Source organism: Amphibalanus amphitrite, unplaced genomic scaffold, assembly GCF_019059575.1.
Source record: "Amphibalanus amphitrite isolate SeventyFive unplaced genomic scaffold, NRLGWU_Aamphi_draft 001016F_arrow, whole genome shotgun sequence".
Taxonomy (NCBI): Eukaryota; Metazoa; Arthropoda; class Thecostraca; order Balanomorpha; family Balanidae; genus Amphibalanus; species Amphibalanus amphitrite.
The window spans coordinates 202,024-212,811 of record NW_024882510.1 but is presented as its reverse complement, the minus strand read 5'-3'; the positions used below and the strand labels follow the sequence as shown (position 1 = coordinate 212,811).

At 50.0% G+C, this 10,788-nt stretch overlaps 1 protein-coding gene across 3 annotated transcripts in view; it reads right to left on the bottom strand.

The window, feature by feature from the left end:
• The window catches only part of LOC122369218 (nascent polypeptide-associated complex subunit alpha, muscle-specific form-like), an 84,302-nt gene continuing 73,514 nt past the window's right edge, over positions 1-10,788 (bottom strand). For all 3 annotated transcript variants that reach the window (XM_043343782.1, XM_043343783.1, XM_043343781.1), the window contains 6 exons: positions 8,205-8,261; positions 6,317-6,925; positions 5,444-5,932; positions 3,591-5,211; positions 2,875-2,939; positions 1-2,650 (listed from right to left, as the gene is read on the bottom strand). In XM_043343782.1, coding sequence (XP_043199717.1) covers positions 1,934-2,650; positions 2,875-2,939; positions 3,591-5,211; positions 5,444-5,932; positions 6,317-6,925; positions 8,205-8,261 — 3,558 coding nt within the window. In that variant the 3' untranslated portion in view covers positions 1-1,933. The remainder of the gene's footprint in view (positions 2,651-2,874; positions 2,940-3,590; positions 5,212-5,443; positions 5,933-6,316; positions 6,926-8,204; positions 8,262-10,788) is intronic.

The following is a 10,788-nucleotide window of genomic DNA, read 5'->3' as shown; positions in this document are numbered from 1 at the left end:
ATCATTTTATGTTTTATTCTGAACTACAAATCTAGTCTATGAACGCACGCAGTATAAATGATTCCTAGCACAGCTGTCATGAGAAACGCCGGTTACAACCACTTCAGATCGGTAATTGGCTTTGGTAAGGCCGGCTAGGTGACTGGCGGGTCCCACGCCGGCGACAACTGCGCCATCTATATACAAAAATACAAACTCGATACAGCCGGACGCCCGAGCGGAGATCAAGATGGCGGCGCCCAAGATGGCGACCCGGCGAGCACTCGCGGCATTCGCCTTATAATGACACACTAAATGCATAGAGATCAAACACACTCGATGAGATGCGACCGCTTTTGTACTCGCTCTCAAGGCTATTTTGGCTGGGTGGCTTCGGAAGGGACGGTAGACATTTCGAAACACTCGCCAATGATTTGACAAATGACGTCATTGGATTCATATTGGAATAATGAATGACGTCACGAGCTCTCATCTAAGGCTTTCCTGATGAGATATCAATTGGTACACGCATTTAATGACACCCATGAGCGAGCGGATTCCATGACACAAGTTGCCAATGACACGACCAACTTAGCACAACCCAAACGAGTATCTACGGCCTACTGAAAAACGCCGGGACAGAGGCGACGGTAGCATGCGTTACGATATTTCATGGATCTGAGAGTGCGACAGAATAGAAATATTGTGCGTTGTAGGAACAGCATTTAAAGGTAGAACAATGTAACAAACAACGATCACACGGTAAAACAAAACACTTAAGAATGCAGTTAGCCCATTATTCAGATTCAGGAAATATCGCAACAAAATGTTCCATAGCTATCGCCTCTGTCATTCGTGATATGCGACCAAGTCACCAAACGTAATCCATTTGGTAACAAGGTCGCCGTCTCTTGGTAACACACGACCGAGTTCGGGGACTCGTTACAAAACACAAACTGGCGTAGATCCTGCCGGTTTGCCGGCTATATACAACAGGGCGTACAAAAATACCGTACAAAACTATGATACAGGGTCGCGGATCAAAACCCAGCGCACACGCACGCACGCACGCATGTACGCAATTAAATAATATCGGCACTGGCTGCCGCGTTTACACGGGAAGGAGATCCAGCGGTGGTCCCACATGACAAAGTGCGACGATTTAACATCACGATTCGTACAAAATAACCCTATAAGTGCTGCACACGTGAAACACAGGCCCACAGCCGGCGCACGGAATAATTTTACGGTGTAAAATGCCAACGTGATTAGTCAGATAACAAAAAGGCATTTCACGTTGAAAAAGAATGGGCCCCAGGCGACAACCTATAGCTACACTTTGATCAATGACTTTGTGCTAGGTTGAAACACCACGGACCGCCCAGGAATGCTAAGAGATTGAATGGAAATTAAACAAACGAGTTAGTAGAGGAGGAACGGCAATCTATGACGTATTGCAAATGGGATACGGAGCGAACTATTTACGACCAATAAAAACAGTGCCGAAATTATATAAGTTGATGCACGGCATTTTACGCTGGCTATTAAACCGAGCCAAGAACTAATTGATAGAATTTCACGGAACAATTTCAAAGCATAGAAGCGCTCGGGGTAGCCAATCAGGGGAAAGGACGCTTGCAGTCTCAAGACGTATGCAAATGCACAAAGACATTACCGGGAACATGGGGGTAATCAATCCTTCGCCGCGCGCGCTCGCTTGCAATGAAGTTGAAGGATGGCTTACATACTTCCCTGTACGTACTGGCTCGCGCACTCCCGCCCAACCTCACCCCGAATCCGAAAACTATTGCCACTTTCATGATTAAATGCAGTGAAAAACAAAAGGCGACATACCTTGCCCTAATTTCGAACACGATCCGTTTTCGCTCAATTGGTCCCGCCGCCGCCGCCGCCCGCGCACAGCGCAGCCTGACTAGACGGGCCGCAGGCTCCCCTACGGTCTCCCTGAGGTGCAGTGAAAGGTGGCGTGCATCTGCTGAGGTGGCGCTCCCCGACCGTAGCCCGAGGGCACCGCGGTCACCGGCAGAGGCGGCTCCAGCGGCGGCGGCAGGGGAGGCGGCAGCGGCGGCGGGGCGCGTGGCGGAGCCAGCCTCCAGCCATTCACCGGGGGTCCTGAGCTCATCGCAAACACACTCCCTGGATCAAACTCCGGCCCTGGACCCCCTGCACGACCGTCTGGCGGCGGAGCAAACAGTTCCTCCCTCACTCCGCCTTCACTGCGAGTTCCCTTCCCACCATACAGCACAGATTGCTTGCTGATGAATGGACCACCCATCATCGGCTTCTCCACTGCATACCCCGCGCTAGTTCCACCGAGCAGCATCCTCTTCGATATGTTCGCCTCCAGCGTCACACCCACCATGAAGATTTCCGTCACCACCTTCCGCATGGTGAGGGATAGCATGATCGGCCAAGTTTGACTCCTCCAAGAAATATCAGACATCTTGCCGAAATTATCGCGCGCAAAACCAGCCAGCTTCGCAGCGACGGGCACGTGATTTTGCAGCGAGTTGGACTCCGTCCGAGAGCTGCCTCGGTCGAGGCGGTCGAGGGCGGGGGCAAGGTCCCCACACCACTGGTAGAAGTCTGAAGGGTGGTCCACCAGATAGTTGAACTCGGCCATTCCCAGAAAACCGCCGTACGGCTGCACCTACGGAAAGAGAAGAGAAAAAGTAGTTAGAGAAATGAATGCAGTAAGGTATCGAACGTAAAACGAATATTCAACTGTCGTCGTCGTTGTTGTTGTTGTTGTTAAGGCCTGGCTAACCGTGGATAAAGTATTTTTTATTTAGAGACCGTTAACCAATAATAAAAAAATCAGGTGCCGTCGAGCACATAATTTCGGCTTTCATCCGACAGTCAGGTGGTACTTACCGGCACTAAGTTAGCGACTTCCCCTTGAAGGCGAAGCTCTTCTGTCTCCAAATGCCGGGCAGTCTCTGTGAAAGGGACAACAGAAACGTCAGATACAATGTCAGGGCTGCAAAATAACTGATTTAGCAATCTTAATCAGGTACCAGCGAACCTCATACAAATAAGAGCCATACGCCATGTACCCGTATCTATTTATCGAGTCACGTCTTTCACTTCCACACTATTTATAGTGTTCCACACTGTGTCACGCGATGTAAATGAAACGTGAATACCAAACTATCGGTTATCAACTCAGTCTCCCACATTTGGCCCCCTTGGCACTATGCCAAATCCACAGCTCGGCCCACCCAGCTTCTCTCAGTTTTAGCTCGCAGCTGTGGCTCAAACGGTACTATTTTACTGCCGCCCCACACGCCACCCAGTAACAGTCCAATGACGTAATCACTCAGCCAAGGTCACATTTACGCTACCTACTACGCCGCACCGCCCGGCACATGAGCTAATAACGTAACGGTTCGGTGCGTGGGATCGGAGGGCTCGCGTGGCTGAGCTTCCTCTTGGGTGGTTACAGTTCGAGGTAAAATGGTGGAGATAGTTGACTTGGTGGAGATCACAGTTGTAGGTAAGTTGAAGGAATCTCCATTCTGCAAGGATGAATATAAAATGGATATCAAATGCAAAAGGACAAATGCTTTGTTAGTACTGGTTGAACTTACCATTTAGCAGCGTTGTTTTCCACAGGTGGAGTCGCTGTCGCACCAGGTCCCTGCGACGACGAGCCTCTTGGTAAAGGAAGCTCGACGGCCCAAACGGTAAAGACTCCCAAAGTGGGTTTTCAGATCCTCCGTAAGACGAAGGAGGCTCGGCGAAGAAAGAGGATGCTGCAAGATGAGAAGGGCTGAGCGACTCGTGGCTTTTTCTCGGCGAGTTGGTGGCGGATGGAAACACTGCGTGGTAGAAGCTCATGTAATGATCCGCCTCGCCTGTGCTATCGCCTTCCATCGCAGCTCTTGGAGCATCGGTGTTTTCTTCTTCTTTAGGGGAGCCTGTCGAGACTGGCTTCGCTGGCGGGTTGACTTCTGCGTCGGAGGCCGGTCGAGCTGGATGTGGCAGAGGATCCTCAGAAGCTGGTGGGGCTTCATCCGGTATAGGTGACGACGGTTCAGACTCCACCTGATTCAGATGATCTTGATCACATTCAGTTGGCATTTCTTCAGATGTCTGATCGGATTTTGACGGCAAAACTTCAGGAAAATCGCCTGATTTTTCAGCTTCTGGAGCAGAGGACAGCGGCTTTTCTTTTGTCTCGGTTCCCTCGCCAAAAGGAGTACGACTGACTTCTGCGTCACTTTCATCAGAAGACACAACCCCAGCAGCTCCCTCCAGTGGTTCAACCGCTTCAGTCGCTTCCCCGGGCAGGGCAGCTCCGGAATCACGTTCAGCATCTTCACAGACAACTTTGGGTTCCTCAAGCTTTTCTGTGCACCTTTGAGCGAACCTGACTTCAGAGGCTGCCATGTTTGTCGTCTCCGTCTGTGCAACAGAGTCCTTGTCGGCAGGCGAAGCTTCAGTATCAGCCACGGATATTTCACGATCATCAGAAGCCGTTCCAGTTCGCAGAGATCGACGACCGCCTTCTTCTTTCAGTTTCCCTTCCTCCACATTGTAAACACCTGGCTCTGCGACCTTTTCGCTCGACGGCAGTTCACTGGCGGAATTTGAAGCTGATTCAGCAGACTTGTCATTCGTCTCCTCAAACTGCCGACTGCCTTCGCTGACTTCAAAGACTTCCTCTGGCTGACGCTCTTGATTGACTTCAGCTTCAGCCATTTCGCCTTTCTTTCCCTCGCCGATCGCTTCATCCTTCTGCTGCTCATCGGTCTCCTCTTCCGACGAGCTCTTCGTGGGAGATGGTGGTGCTTCCAGGACTGCAGAGCCCCCACTCGGGCGTCCCCGCCCGGCCGCTGCAGTCCTACGGGCTAAAAAAGGCTGCTCAGAGTCGTCATGAGACAGCAGAGACTCCCCCAGCTGATCAGAGGGCTCCAGACGCTGACCGGAGCTGCTTACGCGATCGCTGCAGAGGCTGGAGCCTACGCCCGGCTCACCGAAAGATAGACCCGTCTGGAAGATGTTGCCAGTGATCTGGTACGAGCCTGGCTCGGGGCCTAAACTCGGGAACGGTTCGAACCCATCCGGCGGCTTGTTTTCCATCTGAGCTGAGATGTTGTGGTAGGACATTGGTGAGCCCTGCTGCTGATGTTGCTGCTGCATGGGGGATTGCGGCATGTGGCCGAAACTGTGGGGACTCTGTGGCATCCCGTGAGGTGAGTGAACCATCTGAAAAGGAACAGAAGGGCGATGTAAGAGGAAGATACAACAGCGCACAGAGACGTTTGGCGATCAATTCAAGAACTAGAGACTCGTCTTGAGTTGGCTGAGCGATGGCTTACCAATGCTTCGGTGTACGAAAATAGTAACGCTAGGCTAGAGCAATGGTACAAAGTTGTTAGGTGGTGATGCCTCGAAATGTTTAAATATCTAGAGACAGCTAAAACCCCAAATATCTCACCTGTTGTATGGGCGACTGGGGCAGATGATGGGGCGACTGAGAAGTCTGCCGCGAACCCTGCGCCACCTGCCGCACCGGCTGAGACGAGTGCGGCGAATGCGCCACCTGGTGCGGCGAGTGTGGCACTTGATGAGGGGAATGCGGCACTTGGTGCGGCGAGTGCGGTACCTGATGCGGCGAGTGCGCTACTTGATGCGGCGAGTGCGCTACCTGATGCGGCGAATGCGGCACAGGCGAATGCGACACCGGTTTCACAGCCGGCGACTTCTGCTGTCTCTCGAAGATCTTCAACTTGAGCTTGTCGTGCACGCTGAGTGGCGGCGGCGGATCCATGGGGTACATCTCTCCGCCCATGCCGCCGCCGCCGCCGCCGCCCAGGGCGGGGGCGGGGGCGGGGGCGGAGGTCCCGCTGGTCTCGCCTGGACACCGGTCGACCGAGCTAGAGCTGAGTGAGCTGCTCGGGCGGCGGGAGGATGCTTGGTGGCCAGGCTGAAAGAAAAACAGAGACAAAATGTATCAGATTGGGGAAATGATTCATGGTTAGGGTGAGAGAAAACGGAGACAAATTACCGTCAGATTGTTCACCAGATAACAAAAAAGACTGAGACCAAACATCGCTACAATGCTATCTTACGGCGGTTTCAAGGAGCCCTTTTTTCGAGCGAGGGCAAAAAACCGACGACCACAAAAGTTAACATATTAATCATGCAATGGCATGAGGCATCATTGAGTTATTCCCATACTAACGTAACGAACGCATAAGTATTTACACCAAATTGCTTTTGGTTCAGCCACGAACTCTCAGCTGATCAAAATCCTCATTCAAAGCACACACACGAAACTCACATTGCTCTCTCACCGATGTGAACTCACCTGGAAGTTTAAAGACGTGGACAGCTGCGGCGCGTGGCTGAGCGGTGTGATGGTGGTCGACACCATCAATCCGGGACGTCCCAGCGGGTGGGGCGTCAGCGGGGACGGCTTCGGGAGCACCCCACTGTTCGTCACGGGGATGAGTAAGTGGGATCCCTTCTCGGCTCCTGTACTCACTAGGTAGCTAGGACCCGGGCTGAACCCGTTCCCCGATCCATTCGAACGCACTGACGGAGGGTCTGGTAGACCAGGGTAGCCTCCAGAGGTCACCCCGCCAACTCCTCCGTTGCTTCCCGTTCCAAACGGATCACCAAAATGATCATCTGGCTGGTAGAACGGCGCTCCACCCGGCTGGGGGTATTGGTACTGCACGCGCGAGTCGTAAAAGTGCGCCGCGGGCGCCGGAGGAGCTGGAGCAACAGAGATCTGCGGGTACTGCTGGCCAGTCCACTGAGCGGCGCCGTTCTGGCCGGGAGCTGCTGAAGACCAAGGAGGTTGACCGGCTTCAAACGAAGGCGGATGAGGCTGGTGTGGTGGAAGAGTTGGTGGGTGAGGTGGCTGGCTAGACGGCATCGTCATAGAGCTGCCGAACACTGAGCCACCAGCAGACTGTGGAGGAGGAGGGCACAGGTCAGCGGGGTCACCAGGGGTCAGGTCATCAATGACGAGGTGAGGTGATGCAAAATTTAACCCTCGCCCATGTAGGGGGGGGGGTTGGTGCAACCCCCCCCTGAGGTTTTTCGGGAATAGTGCAAAAACGGCGGCGCGCAGCGCCGCCAAATTTTGGGTACCTTATGGGGCAAACCTTGCGCATCTTTTGATAAAAAAAATTTGACCGGGTCATGTCAGGTCACGGAGTTATGACGTCACAAAGGGAACAGCCTCCGGCCGGATTTTCACAAACTGAGTGCCAACGCCCGAGGTTTCCTGCCGGTGGTACGGACATCGGTTGATGGATTGTGATGAAACTTCCCATGCATGTTGGGGCAAGTATTGGCTATCATATGATATAAAAAACTTGACCGGGTCAGGTCAGGTCACGGAGCTATGACGTCACAAGAGGAACAGCGTCCGGTACTATTTTTGAAAAGCGCCCGAACCACTATTTTGCTAATTCTTGTCACCTCAATGGGAATATGCAGCAATATTAGCTTCTATAGGGAGCAAATGGACCTCCCAAATCCAAAAATACAATCAGATTTCAAAAATTTAAATTTTGATTTTTCGAATTTCTGCCGCCGACTGTGACCTTGCCGACTTCCGGCGCTCCCAACGCGCCATTTTTAGAGCTAGGGAAACGAAATACATACCAAACGATAGGGAATTGATCAAGGAACACGATAGTGAAGGTTTCAAGTCGATATCTCCCACCGTTTTGCCGCAATCGCCGCGGAAAGTTGAAAAAAGTATATTTTTCCGAAAATTTGACCTTTGACCGGTCAAAAGTAGGTCAAATATTGACCTAGGACCAAAAAATATACCACCAATCGCGAGATCTCGGCGAGAGCAATCCGTTGGTCTTTTCCGCTAAGCTCTACGACGCTCCGTTTTCAAACGCCAAGGGGGGGGGTCGCACCAACCCCCCCCCCCTGCATGGGCGAAGGTGGCAGATCGCCGTTTACGGGCGAGGGTTAAGGGCCCGCTGAAGTATATGGACAATATGACACTTCAATGTTATCGTGAAACATATACAGTTAACATCACAACCAACGCAGAACAATCTAACGTCGAAGGTAGGAGCAGTCTAACGTTAAAGCCATGTTAAAGCTATGTGCCAGGATCATGACCAGTGTCTCTTACTCGGAAAACAGCAACGAGTAATCTAACAGTTCAATGACACAGCTCATACCGGTACTGTATGACGTTACTCTTACGACATAACACTCACCGGTCGACTGAGACTGCCGTGAACGCTGGCACTTCTGCTGCGTTCGCCTCGCGGGGGCTGAAACGAAGAAGAAAACTTGTAAGACGAGAGTTGGCAAGAAACCAGACGTTTGAGCGTTGGTGACAAATACACAGTTCGATGTTTGTCAAACACAAACACAAAGACATGAGACGATAGATGGTAGACAATGGACGAACAAACAACAAACCGGAGACAAGTAGGTAGGCTCATATAATGATATCAATGATGCCTCTGTAGTAATTCAGGTGGAAAGGAAGAAAAGAGACTCGTAAATGACCAGGGCGTGTTTCCTACAAGGGTTGAAGCGTCTCACGATTCGGTCGAATAAAAGTCTCGCCCCTCCCGGGATTCGATCGCCCCCACCCCGGCATAGTTGCCAATACGCTCAATAGATGTCACCACGGTCTCCACGGCGCCCGCCGCCAGCTGTCTGGCCGCACGCCAGACGGCATATTTACGTCTGGACAACGAGTTGCGGGGAAAAGTGATGATTTTGTTGCAGTTTTAGGAGCCGGTGATTAGGCTGGATTTTTGGGTTACTTTTTCTTTCCGATTCATGTATTTCATAGTGTTTAGCTTTTGAATATTTTAGTTCTTTCAGATAAATATTACTTGCCTTACAACTTTTGTAAAAACGTTTCATTTTTTATAAGCTGACGTTCAGAGTCCTAAAAATGCATCAGCACTACAATCATTGTAAACAAACAAATGGAGAGCAGTGGGAGAGCACCACGCTCTGTTCCAAGGCCATTTTTAAGTTTATCTGGTGGTTTTCTTACTCTTGTACGTCGTTTCGTTGGATGTTTTGGATCAGGTATCAGGTATCAGGTATCAGGTTTTGAATCCCTTAAGATTGACTTATATCATATTTAAGAAGCATGTTGACTGAAAACAATCCGAAGTATCCAGGAGCCTGACAGAGGTCCTGACTCCTGAGCAATATCAATATCAAGTTGAACAAGCTATGAAATTTTGGTTGATAACCGCAAGTTGATCGGGCTCATTTATAAGCAAGAAAAAGTAAAATTAAAAGAGCTTATTGGCCAAAAAAGCTATAATATCAATATTGCAGACCTTGGAGCAATACTGAAGAGCACGCTGAGCAGGATCATGCCAGAAAATGTTGACTGATGAGTGCATATTGATGTATTGGTATGAATATTGAATGATAACTTACAACAGCAAGATAAATTAGTGCTAACTATCAAGTTAAAAATCTAGAATGAATGGACTTGGGCAGTTTTACCATGCTTAGATGCTATGCAGATTGTAATGTGCATCAGGTACTCAGTGTCTGGCAAATGAAAGTTGAAACGTGCGATCATTCCATTGCTACTGGAGGAGAAAGCTTGGATCTTTAAATCCACTTTATGTTGATTTTGATGTTAATCATCACTGTATTTCTTGAAAAAAGGATTGTAGTAGAATTGTCAATGTGACAATCCATGCAACGATGTGATCATATAATGTGTTCATAGTCATTCGTGATAGTGATTATTGGTCCAATATACAATGGCAAAGCTCTCAGTCTCAGCGTTTCTTCCTGTGGATGGCCAGCAGTGACTCAGAGCTTAGAAGTATTAGTTTTCTTCACAGGGCTGGGATAAAAAGTACTGAGGGTAATCTTCCACCAAGGAACTCTACTTTGACATGGTATGAGCTGTAGGCACAAGTAGGTAGGTGCTTAGTTCCTATAGTCAGTAGTTGTGTATGTTAAGTCAGGTTAGCTTAGATTAGAAGATTGTTAGTTTTTTAATTTGCCAAGTGTCCATAAAAATGTGACCTGACCTGAGCAATGAGTATACCTGACAACTTGACAGCTGACCTAACCTCAATCATCACACATATTTGCAGCCTACCCAAGACCTGCATAGCAGTAGCACCCAGTTATAGGTAGGTACTCACCCTAACTCAATCTTACCTGCTAACCTTCAACTTGCCAAAAGTTAGCTCACATATTGCCAAGCATCCAGGGAAACAGTCATCTGAGGAACTGGCTCATTGGGTGGCTGGTGTGAGTCTGTGCATTTAAAGTGTTTCTTCTCTGAAGCTGCTCTGCACTGCTGTATGTCATGTTAGATGCTCAGAAAATGTGGGAAATGATTACTAAGCTACTTTAGTGCTTTGTTAATGCTCTAGACATGAACAAGTACAGCTACTCGCCTGGTACAAACTGTCCGACACCTGTCGTATCCAGAGAGGTTGCGCGCGCTGAAGCTCCCTTCGCTATACTACAGACGTCAACGGGGTGATATGATAGCCGTCTATCAGATTCTGCATGGTGGCATGGCGGTCCCCACCGAGAAGCTGCTCACCAGATCAACTTCAGGAAGAACAAGAGGCCATGAGTGGAAACTAGCGAAACCGCGGGCCACGACGTTCATCCGGAGACACTCTTTTAGCACACGTGTTATTAACCCATGGAATGCTCTCCCGCAAGCGGTCGTATCAGCTACATCAGTCAACCAATTCAAGACCAGGCTGGATGCCCACTGGGCTGACATCATGCAAAGCCTTCCCACCTGAACCCGATCTTACCCAACCTGAGGCTGACTGTCGATAA